This window comes from Gavialis gangeticus, unplaced genomic scaffold (genome assembly GCF_001723915.1).
Source record: "Gavialis gangeticus isolate Ggan-Ray unplaced genomic scaffold, GavGan_comp1, whole genome shotgun sequence".
In the NCBI taxonomy this organism is placed as follows: Eukaryota; Metazoa; Chordata; order Crocodylia; family Gavialidae; genus Gavialis; species Gavialis gangeticus.
Window position 1 is genome coordinate 4048595 of NW_017728973.1, and position 9707 is coordinate 4058301.

A 9707-nucleotide genomic window follows, 5' to 3' on the forward strand; every position below is an offset into this window, starting at 1 on the left:
CAGAGCCGATGAGGGTGAGGACGTGTGGCCGATAGCTTTGGAACATAGATGTGCACGCATGTGCTTCGGGAGTTGCAAGGGACTTGGCATGCATGCGGGTGTGTACACTGCATGTCCCTAGACAGCAAACACAGGGAAAGCCAAGCTTAACAAACTCAAATCCAGAGTCCAGTTCAAGGTCCATGTCTTGACATTCCAAACTCCCCATGGGACTGGCTCTTCCTGCCTAGCAGCTGTGATCCACGGAACAATGACACGGCTGGCCCACAGCCAGGAGACAGGAGTAGGGTCTATGGAAGGAGACAGCTCTTGCACTGTGGCACTTGCTGCCACAAGAGATAAGAGACCATGTGCTCACCTCAGCCAGCACTCAACACAGTGCCCTGTCTTTCCCAGACCACCCTAAATCCACACTGCAGTTGTAGCAGCTGTCCCTGTCTTCTTCAGCCGGTAACCACATAGTCACCTTCCAACCAGCGGGGAAGGAAATGAAATCTCATGGCGGGGTAGCGCTGGGAAGGACCTGGATTTCTCATTCAAAGACAAATTCCACCATTCTGACACTTTTTTTCCACTTTCCAAACCAAATGAAAACAAAAAACATGGCAACTTCCCACAGAGGAATGTCCCGAGAAAGCAGCAAGTTTGGTTTCAACATGCCAAAAGATCAAAAGGTTTCATTCAGAAAATGTGCCAATGGGCTGTTTGGATGCTATGCAAATGCACCCTTTAAAAGGTGCAGGATTTGAAATAAAATGTCATCAAAATCAGTGCCTTTGGAAGGGGAAGGGGAAATATTTTGATTTCAACAAAAATGGTGTCTTGTGGTCTAAAAGTCATTTTGACAGCATTTCTTACCAGCATCACTGCCCCAGGCTTTTCTTCTGGATGGCAGTATTCATGCACCATAATATAGGGCAGCAACACTAAAGCCAACCCTGAAGGAACCAACCAGCCCTTTATGGACAAGGCACCCCTTGCCAAAGTATCAACAAGCTTATGCAAAAAGCTGGGCAAAACTCTTTCAGTTGATTTCTTTTTCTAGCAAAAAAAAGCTGCTGATGGGGGGGAGCTAGAAACAACTCACAGAGTTGTCTTGGGTTTGTTGAACTGTCTAGTTGGGGATGGAAAACAACAATGAAAAAATGCTGAAGCATTTCACTTGAGCACAAATGAAGCATCTATGGTTTTGGAACCAAAAAAGAGTTTTTGTTTCACAATCTCCCTCTTTTTTACTTTTAAAATATTCAAAAGAAATCCCTTTAGAATCCAAGTCAGCTGCTGCTTATCCCAAAAAACAACCTCTTTTTTTTCCCCTGCTGTTCCACTCACCCAAAATTTTAAAAATCTTTTCCTTTTGGGTTGAACTGAAACAGTATTTTTCTGAATTTTCAGAATAGCTGGTGAGGCAAACCAGCAGTGCTCTGAATGCAGCCCACACTCAAATCAGGGAACACTGCACAGCCTCTGTGTAGCCTGGCATTATTTAAAAGAGAGGTCATCACTCTCCCTGCCCTGGCTGCTTTGCTAATGGAATAAAGGTGAAGGGCCTTCCAGCACAGAGAGGACCAAGACCCCCCAGGTTTAGCAGCCAATGCAGCCCTGAATATAAATTGCACAAATAACTACAGGGGGAGCCAGCTCCAAGCACAGGCATGCCTAACATGTACTAGGTGTTTGGTATAGACTCTCCCACCAGCTTGACTTTCCTTGGGGGCTCTCAGTGGGGTCTGCTGCCCCTTGGGGGTCTGAGAAGGGTGATTATATCCATCTCAGTCCTTGCAGTCAATGTTTCCACTCCCATCTCTGCTGCCCTGGTACAGCTCTCAGAGCCGCTGCCTTCCTGCCTCTCTAGCTCCTGCTCTGGTAAACTGATATCCCCACAGGGGTGTGCTGGCTGCAGGAGGTGAGGGAGAAGAGGGGTTAGCAAGCTGTCAGGTTTGGGGTGGATTTGTGCCGACAGGAGCCTTGGCTTCACTCTTTCGTCCTGCAGCCTTGTATGTTCGTCAGTGGAGTCGGCATAAAAAAGGGGAAAGAAAAACAACTCAGCAGCTGCCAGGAAGCAATGAGGAGCTGAACCCCAAGCTGATCTTATCTGCTCCTCCTTTGCAAAGGGAAGTGCCTTGAAAGCAAAGGATTCCAGGCAGGAGGAGAAGGAGGAGGTGGGGAGAGAAGGCTCACGTAGTTCCCCTTATAAATCACTCTGCGGAGGTCTCCGAGTCAAAACATTGGAAGGACAGTGAGGCAAGACCATAAATCTTAGGCCCAGCACACAACTGTTCCAGTACAAGGAGAGCACTTCTCCAGCCCACACCCTCACCCCCACCCCCAGTGCCCAGCATAAACCCACTGCAAGTGAATGCGCCAGCCAGAACTCACCACCTGACTCTCAAGTCAACAGAGAGCGGCCGCTGACAGCTCAGGGCTCCAGCCTGCTTCCAGGATGGGCTCAAAATTCTCCAGCCATCAGTCATTGTTTGCTCTTTCTAAATGGCTCTTTGCTGCTATGGAGAAGTTAAAACAGAAGGATGTTTTTCTAAGAATGGACGGACGCAGTCGGGATAGTGAGGGGTACCCAGAGCTGATGCAAACTAGCAAACAGAGGCCAGTGCAGCATGTGCTGGTTTTCACTAGTGAAAGGATCTCACTTCTAAGAAAGGAAATGAGCTCTGCAATGCTGCTGTGGGTCTCGCTCTGGAACCCCGAGTATCCTTTCACACCTGGGCTTGGTCAGCCCCATTCTGCTTGTCTTCTGCTTACCCCGACTACCTGGCCCAAAGCAAAGGGAAGGGATCTTTTTTTCAGGCTGATTGGGAGAGAGAGGCCCTGGCTACAGAGTGCTGATAAGTTTGGCGCTGTGATGGGGCTAGGATAGGTGTCGGCAGGCATCAGAGCATGGCATGCAAGGCCATTTTGCTCGGCACACTACAACTGGCTTGGGCTCTGGGAAGCTGCCACCGGTTATGGAGCCTGGGCTGCTCACAGAAGGCAGCCAGGGTGCAAATAGCAGCACCAGGCTCCGGAGCCCCAGCCAGGCTCCGCGGCGGGTGCACATGCACTACTAGGCGGATGGCAGGGGAGGGGCCTGGGACAGTGCAACCCCAGCCCTTCCTCTGCCATCTACCTGGAGGCACGCATGCAGCCAGCCCCAGCCACAAGGATAGGGCCCCTCGTGGCTCCCCTGTGGTCTGCTCCTGCCTCTCCAAGCCGAGGCGTGGGTCAGAGTTGGGGTGTTTTTGGCACACAAACCAAAAATGTTACCGAGCCCTGGACTAGGATCTGCAGGAGAGTTGTTATAGGGAGAGGGACCGGGAGAGGGACCAGCATGGGGACTTTCCCAGAGTTAAGTAAGGTTGGGGTTGCAGTTGGTGGTGTGAGAGGCTGCTTCTTGCCTACCTCAGCTCAGAAAGTTCTGGTTCTGATGACCTTTTGACAATGACCTTCAGGAACCATTTCCTGAAATATAGATGGCTGCACCCATCTGGCCCATCCCAAGTGTTCCAAAAGCAGGAGGCAGAACCACCCAGTAATCAAGAGATTGGCTTAAAAAGCACAAGAGTAAAAAAAAAAAGCTAAATTTAGGGCTCATGTTACATGTCTCCTGGTTGCTGAAACTTTAGGGAACAGCTGAGTTACACCTTCATGCTCTTCTCTAGAGCCAGGATGGCCTGAAGTGTCCTTTCCAGGAGCTGGGGCTTAGGGAAAAACACTAAGGCTTGGCATTAAATTGTAAGATTTTTTGATACTGCACATGGGACAGGAAGGGCTTCTTACAGGTGGATCCTCCTACTGGGACTCCCTTGCCTCCCCAGAGACTTTCTTAGGTGTCTTCTTGTTCTCATCCCTGCTGCCACCAGCTGCAGATTGGCAAGCAGTTACCACTCACCTCCACACTCGTACCTCCATGCTCACCCACACACACATGCATTCACATGGAGACATGCTGCCTTGTCTGGCAACAGGCTGGACCAGATAAAGACAGCAAGGGAACAAAGAGGTTTCTTTGACACGGCATCCCCATTCCACCCCCCACACCCCAACTCAGGCAACAGTGGCAAATGCCACCCATCCAAGTGCTGTCTGCTGGCACCTGCTATAATATGCCCCTTTGGGCAGGCTGATGTTCCCCTGCCCCCACAACGGATAGGGGTGGTGGTAAGGAAATCCCAGTGCTTACTGGGCCTGGGACAGAAAGGAACCAGGCTCACCATACTCATCTCTTCCTGCCAAACAATGTCCTCTGCTCTGGGGGCTAACAAAGTCAAAATGATGGGTGTTGGAGTCAACACCCCATTGAGATGAATGTAGCCATTCCCCTTCTCAGAGCTCTTAGTTCAGGCTGTCTGCAGACTCAGGAAGATGCTGCTGCATCCATCCTTCACACCTGGGTCACATTTTTGAGCTGCTTTCTGAAAACCCATGAGAGTTGGACACCATTTTCTTTCCAGGAAAGCTGAGGCTCTGGTGCAATGACATGACTCCAGGACCTAGATCATGGGCAGGAGCGTCTAGGTCCTGTGCTTTAAACTCGCCCTGGCAATATGCCAGCATAGAAGAGAGGGGGTGGGACACTAGGAAATCCTTGCACCCATTATGGTGTGATCACATTAAAAACAGTTTGTGGGGTGGGAGACAGGGCTGAGAACACAACAGCCCTGCAGCCTTGTTGAGTAGGAACATAACCCAGTATGTAACGTATGCCAAATGCTCGGTGGCAGCCAAGACTTGGAGGCTATTTCTGTTTCTCTCCTTCTTTGAACTTTGGCATAGTGATCTCAAAATAGCCCCTGCTTCCCTCAAAATAGATGCAGCACATCCCCACACCTGTGCTGGGGACTCCACAGCTCCCTTTAGCAGCCACGGGGAGCAGAGAATGCAGGGGGGTAGGGGAGGCTGTGCAGACACCGCAGCCACTACCATAATTTCTGTGCCCTGGCAAAGAGCCCCCAGCTGTCCCTTGACAAGAGAAACCTTTTCCCAGCTACCTGGGCTGGAGCAAAGTGGGACAGGCTGGGGAGGGGACTATCCCCCTTGAGGCTGTCAGAAAGGGGGAAAGGATGGCAGGAGGTGTCCCAAATGGGAAAGCCCTTGTGGTGTCCGTAGCTAGTGGTCATTTTGGCACATGTGCCTAACCCAAGCCTGGTCTGTAGCCTGGGGCAGGCAGGAGCCCCCAGGTCCATGTCCAGAGCTGGGGGTAGGATCAAAGTGAGGATCAAAGAGGGGCAGGTAGCGGCTGCAGAGCAGGGCATCGATGTTTTGCAGGATGGGGGTGCCGTTCTGCCTGGGACGAGAGTACAGCTTGGGATCCCCTGGGCACAGGGAGTTGTTTTGTGGTAGTGTCCCTTCCTTCCCACTCCTAGACAGCACCAATGGGTTTGTTCAGCCTCAGCAGGTCGCCAAGGAAATCTCATAGTCCCCTTTTACCATGGGGTCACTCTCGCACGCCATCAGCTGGCTGGTGGCAATCCAAGTCCCCTTTCAGCTCGGGGAAGCCTGGCAGTTTGACGCCTGTTTTCCGGTCCACACACCAGCATTTCCCACGTTGCCCATCCAGAGCCGGGTGACACTAGGAGAGATATGGGCAGGGAAGAGGTCAGGTTATTGACTGCTGGGCCTGAAGAGAGGACTTTCCACATAAGCTGTGTGCTTGGGCAGCCGTGTGCTTGGGCAGCCAAGCAACAAGCTCACCTGTTCTGCCAGGGCAACTCACTGCTCTATAGCTCCAGGGACTCAGCAAGAGGCCCCTTCATCAGAAGGGCAGATCTCCCAATGATTTCAACACGAGCCCACTGAACTGGGCAAATAGTCCAGCAATAGAGTCTACCCTCCCTGGCACACCCCTTGCTTGACATGCGGTGCCATGGAATATGTGGTATGGTTGCCTGCCAAAGCAGGGGACAGGACTCCCAGAAGGTCCCTTCTGGTCCTCACCTTCTCTGACTTCAGTGGGAGATAGGTTTCTCAAATTAGGGGATTCACCCAGGCAGAATCTGGCCCACAGCAGTTGCAGACCCTGTAGTGCAAGCATTACTCAAATAACAAAGAGCTTGCACAGTCTGAGTAAGGTCAGCTGCAGAAGGCTGGTCACACAAGCAACCCATGTTTTGGAGTCTCAGAAAAAGGCCTAGCCGTAGCACCTTCCAAGCCAAGGATCCACAGCCCAGCTCAGTGAGGTACAGGGGTGGGCATAACCATCCCCATCTTGCAAACCAGCAGAACAAGAGACAGAGAGGGGAAGGCTGAGTTCTTGAATGGTTCCTTCTAGCTCTGGGTGCTCAGCTTGAGATCCCTAGGACCTGATATTCACAAGAGCTGAGATCAGGAGGAACATAAGGTAGCCCACCTTTTGAAAAAGTAGGCCTGGGATCCAGGTTCAGGGTCACCTAGGAGTTGACTCAGGAGTCCTGGCTGAGACTCTTGTGTCTCAGCCACAAAACCACCTATCACTTCCTTCACTGAGCCTTACTACCCACTGGGTCTGTAAAGTTATGCCCAGAAGAACAGCCTCTCTCATGGTCTCCAACACACATGCCCTTTGAGAGTACCATGGGGTGGCTGGCTCAAGGTGAGACACGTGCTCTGTCCGTACCTGCTTCGGATGGAAGTTTCCATTGCGGTCACAGTTTGGGATGGGGATGATGTACAAGTCCTCATGAGTTCGGCCCTGGGAGGCAGCTAGTCTCTCCAGAGCTCTGTGCAGCTCACTCTGGCAGGAACCCTGCGCCTAAAAATGCAGCAGCTATCAAGACCCCCATCAAAGAAGGATGGGATATACCCATCTCCCTCCACATTCAGCACCCACAGAAACAGGCTGAAACCACACTCTATTGCAAACTGTCACGTCCTCCTAGAGAGAGAGCCCAGAAGGTGAACAGCTGGCAGGGCAGTTCTATTGTCCTCTCTAGCCAATGGTCCCCTGGGTGGAAGAGGTGTCTGTAAACCCCCTCAGGAAAGAAGTGACATGAGATAAAATGGTACAGGACAAACCTTTTGGCAGGCATGCCAGAAATTAGCCCCACACCCTCCCTGAGTGCCACTCCAGTGCCCTTCTCCTGCCCAATCTGCTGCTCCGCTTTCTGCTCCCTGCTCTGTGCTCCCTGTCTGATACACTGCTCTGCTGTCTGCTTCCTGTCCTATCTGCCACCATGCTACCTGTCCCTCCCTTGTTTGCTACATGCCACACAGAGGCTGCCTGTGCCACTTGCGACATGCGTACTGCAGATTGGCTACCCCTGGAATAAAACATCCCTCCTGTCTCTGGAAATTCACCATGTCCTAGTTTAGCCCTTTTGATTGCCAAATACCAAGGAGACACCATTCTCACCACTGTTCCCAGATCATCACTGACAACCCTAGGAGTTTTTCGACATCCCACCCTCAGTAAGGAATCTGTTTCTCTAACCCCCTACTAGTGGTGACTTGCTAGTGCACTGGAGGGTGTATACATTGCCCCATGCTAGCCATTGTTGCAAGAGCACCCCCTGCTGATGTGGACAGTACAAACTCCAGCTGTCAGCAGATCCTTGCACAGAAGCACCCCCTATGACGGTGATTCTCAACCAGGGAGCTGTGGCACCCTGGGATGCCTTCAGACCCTTTCAAGGGTACTGCACAATGTTAACACCATTAGGCATGCAAACATGATTCACAAGATAAACCCAGAGATTTCAAATAGGAATCTATATTGTGTTAAAGACATGATAACCTGCTTTGGACTTTCTGAGTTCTTTGTAACAGAAGAATTGCTCTAGGTTTCATCCATAGTCAAAAAATGAGTGAAAGCTAAGTGTTGGCATGTTCCAAGGGGTGCCATAAGTCTAAAAAGGTTGAGAACCACCACCCTACTGGCTTCTAAAGAAATAGCCAGCGACACAGCACCTTGCTAGGACACCCCATGCCTGCTCCAGGGATGCCAACTCCTGGACAGAAAGTAATATATCTGTTTTGGTTACATTAAGTGTTGGGGAGTTAAGCACTGAAACAGGCTACCCAGAAAGGTTGTGGAATCTCCATATGTGGAAGTTTTCAAAATCAAGTTGGACAGACACTTGGCTGGGATGGTTTAGTCAGGAACAATCCTGCCTTGAGCAGGGGCTGGACTAAATGACCTCCTGGGTCCCTTCCAGCCCTACTTGCCTATGATCCTATGCTCCTGTGTGCCATAGAGACATGTCCTAACAGGCACCTGACCAAAGCATTAGGACCACAGGGCACTGATTTTACCCCTGTGCAGCTGCAATGGCAGCTCCCTCCCAGACCGGTCCAGCCCCAAGGGAAAGGGCTACTGGGAGGGGAAGAGGAGAAATGGGGCATCTCACTATTGGCCTTGTCTCATCCCGGATGTGCGTACTCCTCATCTTGACACCGTTGTTGGCCCGCTCACGGGATTTCGCCTGCTGCTTCTGATGGCATTTCCGGTCTTGGATGCTGCAGGGGCTGAAGCTGTTGTTGGGGTGATCAATCTCCTCCTTTTCTGCAAAAATAACCAGAGGGTCTTGCAGTGATTTGGGCTGTGGGCATTGCTTGTGGCAAGGGTAGTTGCTGCCACAGTCCCCTCAGCCTCCATCCATGCCCATTTGTGCTTCTTTCCTTCTGCCTCATCCCCTCTCCCCACACTGGTGCATGTCTCCTGAGCCACAAGCCAGCCATGTTGTATACCTGAGTGGGATTTGTGACCTGACTGACTCAGCTTGTGGCTCCATCAGCCCCAGCACCATTAACATGTGGTTCCTAGGCATGTGACTACAAAAATGCTGATGCATTTGCTGCATCTATCTGCATTGACCATACCGCCACATTCTCCCCAACCTTGGGCTCCAAGCACAGGATGTCCCAGCATCCACTGCACTACTGGGAAGTATGCATTCCCTTCCCCTGGCTCCAGCAGCTCCAGACAGCCTCTTGTAACTGCCTAGAATGCGCCAATACAAACAGACATGCAGAACAAGCCCATGTGGCTCAGCTATGTTTGTGTCCTGTGCCATGTGACCATGCTGACTAAGGAACCATGTCAGGGAAGCCCAGCCAAGCCTGGATAGATTAACTTGGCACTAGCTATAGTGTCAAGGGGCTCAAGACATTCATGGTCATGAGTTTGAATGTGCTTGGTGCTGTACAGGCAACATCCTTCCTTGTAGAGTTTACAGGGTAAGGAGAAAGGAAGCAGGGGAAAGGGTGGTTATTAGTACCCATCAAACAAATGAGGGAAAGAAGGGCACAAGAGGATGAATTGATGTGTCAAAAGTCATTCAGTGAATTTGCGGCAGGGCGGATAACAGAATAATGATGTCCTGACCTGAATCTGGCTCCCATCTACCCATGGGGCTTGTCTGACCTGGTCACGCTGCTTCTTTACCCTTTCTGTCCCCACAATACTACTGTGAGATAGAGCAGTGCCACTGGCCCCATGATACAGGCCAGAGAACCAAGATGCAGAGATGCAAAGTGACTTACCTAAGGCCACCAAGGAAGTCTGTGGCAGAGAAGGAGCCGGAACCCCGCCCCCCCCCCCAGTGTCCCAAGTTAAAGGCCAGTGCCCTAACCACTGAGACATTCTACCTTTCCTTCAGTATCCAGCCAGCCCCCTCCTCCTCCTCCTCCTCCTCAAGCTGCCTTCTTGAGAAAGCCACTGGCTGCCAGAAAGCCACTGGCTGCAGCAACAGCCAACAGTGCATGCAGGGAAATTTTGTTCATTCTTTTTTCTCCCC

The 9707-nt window shown here is 51.4% G+C and overlaps 1 protein-coding gene across 1 annotated transcript in view; it reads right to left on the reverse strand.

Annotated features, from left to right (window-relative positions):
* Window positions 1-4441: 4441 nt before the first annotated feature.
* The window catches only part of IGFBP4 (insulin like growth factor binding protein 4), a 36260-nt gene continuing 30994 nt past the window's right edge, over window positions 4442-9707 (reverse strand). The window contains exons 2-4 of the mRNA XM_019506795.1: window positions 8319-8473; window positions 6590-6724; window positions 4442-5566 (exon numbers count right to left, since the gene is read on the reverse strand). Of these exons, the coding sequence (XP_019362340.1) occupies window positions 5432-5566; window positions 6590-6724; window positions 8319-8473 (425 nt within the window). The 3' untranslated portion in view covers window positions 4442-5431. The remainder of the gene's footprint in view (window positions 5567-6589; window positions 6725-8318; window positions 8474-9707) is intronic.